The sequence below is a fragment of the Poromitra crassiceps genome (assembly GCF_964638095.1).
Source record: "Poromitra crassiceps genome assembly, contig: HAP1_SCAFFOLD_507, whole genome shotgun sequence".
NCBI classification, from domain to species: domain Eukaryota; kingdom Metazoa; phylum Chordata; class Actinopteri; order Beryciformes; family Melamphaidae; genus Poromitra; species Poromitra crassiceps.
Window position 1 is genome coordinate 117,607 of NW_028151901.1, and position 5,000 is coordinate 122,606.

The 5,000-nt window shown below is 48.2% G+C and overlaps 1 protein-coding gene across 1 annotated transcript in view; it reads right to left on the minus strand.

Moving 5' to 3' along the window:
* Window positions 1-5,000, minus strand: part of LOC310771306 (uncharacterized protein) — a gene marked incomplete at both ends in the record, with an annotated part of 18,789 nt that overhangs the window by 13,675 nt on the left and 114 nt on the right. The window contains one exon of the mRNA XM_083663949.1: window positions 4,833-5,000. This exon is cut by the window's right edge and continues 114 nt beyond it. Within this exon, the coding sequence (XP_083520075.1) occupies window positions 4,833-5,000 (168 nt within the window). The remainder of the gene's footprint in view (window positions 1-4,832) is intronic.

Below are 5,000 nucleotides of genomic sequence, written 5' to 3' on the forward strand. Positions count from 1 at the left end.
AAGACATTAGTAGAAGAGTGCCGACCTGTACACCCCACCTGCTTACTGTAGCTAAGACATTAGTAGAAGAGTGCCGACCTGTACACTCCACCTGCTTACTGTAGCTAAGACATTAGTAGAAGAGTGCCGACCTGTACACTCCACCTGCTTACTGTAGCTAAGACATTAGTAGAAGAGTACCGACCTGTACACTCCACCTGCTTACTGTAGCTAAGACATTAGTAGAAGAGTGCCGACCTGTACACTCCACCTGCTTACTGTAGCTAAGACATTAGTAGAAGAGTGCCGACCTGTACACTCCACCTGCTTACTGTAGCTAAGACATTAGTAGAAGAGTACCAACCTGTACACTCCACCTGCTTACTGTAGCTAAGACATTAGTAGAAGAGTACCGACCCTTCCAGAGAAAGTCTGCAAATACTGTGGATGAGGCGACCTTTAAAGAAAAACCCATCTTATGGTTTGTCCTCTCCTCATCTATATTTAGGGGGGGGGGGGGTCATTGTTATAAAGCATCCACATGTTAATGGCAGAGATACTCTCAAGGCAAGTATTGTGACAAGTCGACAACATTACTGTCACAGTGGTAAATAAAAATCAAACCTCCGGAGAGTCAATACGGAGGCGTTGGGATACGTCCGTTTGAAAAGTAGCCGTGAAAGTGATGACTAGCCGCCATCGGAGGGAAAGTTCGATAATGTCGGTAACGATGCCGTTAGTTAATTGGATGTTCTTTACAGCCGCTATACGCGGTGGCAGTGTGGACAGGTGCACAGGGACGCTCCGGAAGAATCCATTGTCTGGCATTGATTGTCTGATGGACAGAGGGATAGTGGGGCCTATAATCCCAATAATCTTAATTAGATTTAGTCGACTGATTGACATATGGACTCGTTCAACTGTACTCTGGCATTTGCACATGGCCAGGAGCCTCTGAGGATAACGTCCCCTGAGCCGTGCTAACGATAGCTACCTGGGAAGCCATACGTTTGGGTCCTCTACGCTGCAGACAGGCGTGGGCAACAGGGTAACACGTGCTGTACTTAACAGGGCGGCGGTCAGCTCGGTTTTTAATTCAGTCAGTCATTTTAAAATGTAAAGTGAAAAAGCTATTCATTGGTTAAACCAGGGAGAATTTATTCTGAATTATTCCATTCAAGGTAGGGGCATATTATGAATTTTTGTAATAAAAATATGTTTTATTAAAAAGTCAATTATACAGAGAGAGAGAGAGAGAGAGAGAGAGAGAGAGATGGAGGCTCCATGTCAAGGCTCTGTTCTGATATTCACTGCTCTCTGAGTTGGGCAGCAGCAGGTGACCTTGGTCCACCTCCTCTCGGAGTCTCTGCACAGATCGATACTTTCCCAGGGTTTGAGAGCGACACACTTTGATGGTCCACAGCTGAAGCAGAAGCGGGGGGAGACGGAGACAGACAGCGCCGAGAGAAATAGGGAGGGACGTCGAGAGACGAGAGAGAGAGAGCAGCCGGCCAGAGGAGGAGGAGGAGGAGGAGAACGTGAGGGATGAGTGTTAAGGAGGGGTGAAGGAGAACGCCAGGGAGGGAGGCAGGCACGGGGGGGGGGGGGGGGGGGGTTGGGTGGAGGGAGGGGGGAAGTAGGGAGGGGGGAAGTGGGGAGGCGAGATGGGGAGGGGGGAGGCAGGGAGGTGAGAGGGGGAGGGGGGGCAGGGAGGGGGGAGGCAGGGAGGGGGGAAGTAGGGAGGCGGGAGGGGGAGGGGGGGGCAGGGAGGCGAGAGGGGGAGTAAGGGTGGAAGAGGAGGAAAGAAGGACAGGAAGGATGTTAAGGAGGGGTGAAGGAGACATAGGGAGGGAGGAGGGGATGGATGGAGGGGCGGGAGGGAGGGAGGGAGGGAGGGAGAGAGCAGCGATCTGTCAAACACAGACAGACTTGTCCTTCTCCGCCCAGTAATCTGAGGTACAGTGTTTGTTTATTCCCAGTCCTCATTTAGACACTGCAGGGAGAGACCCGGGGAGGGGGGAGGGAGGGGAGGGGGGGAGGGAGGGAGGGAGGGGGAGGGGTTGGCTGGCCATCCCGACAGGCCCATTTTCTCTCTGACCCCATTGTGTTGTAGGGAATTCAAAACTGGCTTTGGCAAAAACCAAAAACCTCCCCGGGGATTTCTTTGCTGACAACTGAAACACAGTTATAAAGAGTCATAAAACATTTTTTTTGACTACCCAGAGAGCAAATAATTAACATTCTCCAAATTCTTGAATTCGGCTTTTCATATAGTCAAGGTCTGTGACTGCGCGCGCGTGTGTGTGTGTGTGTGTGTGTGTGTGTGTCTGTGCGTGTGTGTGTATGTGTGTGTGTGCGTGTGTGTGTCCGTGCATGTGTGTGTGTGCAGAACCGCCTCTTCTTCCCTTCATTGCAGCTTGAGAGGCTGTCTGTATGTACTGTGTGTGTGTGTGTGTGTGTGTGTGTGTGTGTGTGTGTGTGTGTGTGTGTGTGTGTGTACGTGTGTGTGTGTGTGTGTGTGTGTGTGTGTGTGTGTGCTGTGACAGCAGCTGATTCTCTGCTGTAAACCAACAGAAACACCTCAATCCCACAAACTTGTAAACACTTGTACAGAAGGGGTGATGTGCACCCGAGTGTGTGTGTGTGTGTGCGCGTGCGCGTGCGTGTGTGTGTGTGTGTGTGTGTGTGCGCGCGTGTGCGTGTGTGTGTGTGTGTGTGCGCGCGTGTGTGTGTGTGTGTGTGTGTGTGTGTGTGTGTGTGTGTGCGTGTGTGTGTGTTTGTGTGTGTGTGTGTGTGTGCGTGTGTGTGTGCGACTGTGAATGCGTTTGGGTCTATTCACTGTTGGCTCTGTCTGGTCTTTTGTAGGTGAGTGGGGCTAAGAGTCAAAAGGCTGAGAAGGCCTGGACCTGTAGCCTCCCTCTGCTTGTCTTCCCCTCACAAAGAGAGGTACAACTCAGCACAAAAGATCCAATTACCAGCAGCCAGTAAAAAGCAAAGAAGACACACACACACACACGCGCACACACACACACACACACACACACACACACACACACACCATGTACCCACGCGTACATGAACCCAACGTGAACTCACACTCGCAGACACACACACACACACGCAGAGATACACACATGTAGTAGACACAGAGTGACAGTGAAACAACGCTGGCTGAACGGTAAAAATACACACAGCACATTCCCTCGATTACACAAATTAAGCACAAATAAGCTACTTTAGGCAATTAACGCAATGTGTTTGTTCTCAAATAACCAGGGGGCAGTGAGAGAACGTTAAGCTGCTGGTAAACGGCTTGTCAAACAGATACCAGGCTACTGATCTGCTACAACACAAGGGCACACAATACGGGAAATAATTGGACGACACACATAAAATACTAAAAGACAGTTGACATTTTATCCATACATCATCAAATCCGTCTAACATTATAACGAACATAATAGAATTTGACTGCTTTGTTTGCAGGGTTTTCATTGGTTGATTTAATTGTTTTAGGTTTGAGAAATAAACAATATAAATAAAGCATCGTGCTGAAAAAACGGAGGAGACTAAATGGTTTGAGCAAGTCAATATTTTTTGAGCACCTGTTGCGGTGGAGCCGCTATTTACTGAATGCTGTTGTGAGAATGCAGCCGCACACGTTGCGCGCACACACACACGCACGCACACGCACACACACACACACACACACACACACAGCAACTCTCATATCAAACCATACAAATATTTTCTCACAACAGCGAGAGCGAATCCCAGCAAAATGTTCTCTGGCTGAGTCACCGCTGACTAGTCATCATTGGCATCACCAAACAAACCTGTTACACACTCGAGTGGCAACACACACACACACACACACACACACACACACACACACACACACACACCTACACACACACACACACACACACACATGAACGCACACAAAGAGTCATACAAACACGTTGGCTGAGGAGGGAACAGTGTCGGCAGCGGAGGCCACTCATGTCAACAGCAGCAGTCAAGTCTGTATGTTTTGTGTCTCACAGGTGAGCAAACTGAGCCGCTACTCCAAAATATTATAAGTACTTTGTGTATATCTGAGTTGTAGGTTATAATGAGGTGCAGTGTTGGGGACTGTACTGTATGTTCAATTACTAGTTTAACTACAATTTGTAGTAGAGGGATACTTTAACTACATTCAAATCTCAGTAGCGTTTTCACGACTCACGAGTGAACTACTCTGGGTCATGTAGTTTAGGTAGTTAATTACAAACTACATATCCATCCTGATGCTTCTTGCCATACAATCGCATATGCCACAGCTCATTTAATGACAATCAATCACCTATTATTTGATTCAAAATCAAAATCAAATCAAATGATTTGATTCAAATCAAATAATAGACTGATTGTAACTGATTGTCTGCGATCGAATACTGTGAATTTCCTGAGAAATTTAAATTTTTTCCTGACTCTACCTCAACAAGTGCTCCCTATCCTCTCTTTAAAAGACATCCTCATGCTGCCTTAGTGACGATCGGGCTGCCCTAGTCCCTAAATCAAACACACCTACACTTTAACTCGGTGTCAGTTCAGTTGTACCTCCTGCGTGTAACAATCCAGAGACTCAGTTTGTGATAATTTCCTGTGATGTAGTTTGGATGTAGTTGCACCACGTTTTGAAAGGAGTTTTACTTTGACAAGCTCCATTTTTTGGAGAGTAGTTAAGATCTAGTTTCACTACTTTTCATTGTAGCTATTAGTTTGGTAAACTCAAAGTTTGAAAGTAGTTTCCCCAACACTGATGACACTCGGAGGTGTGTAAAGGAGGCGTTAGTTAAACTGTGACTTACGGGACAGCGAGTGTCCTCCTTTGGGCAGGTACTCGTACAGCAGGGGGTTGTCGTCTCCCATCATCTCGGCCCGCAGTGACAGCAGGCTGTTCTTACTCATCAGCGCCGCCTTCAGATTGGCTACCGAGGCCGCGGTGCCGCCGCCCCCTCCCCCGGCCTCCTCCGCCG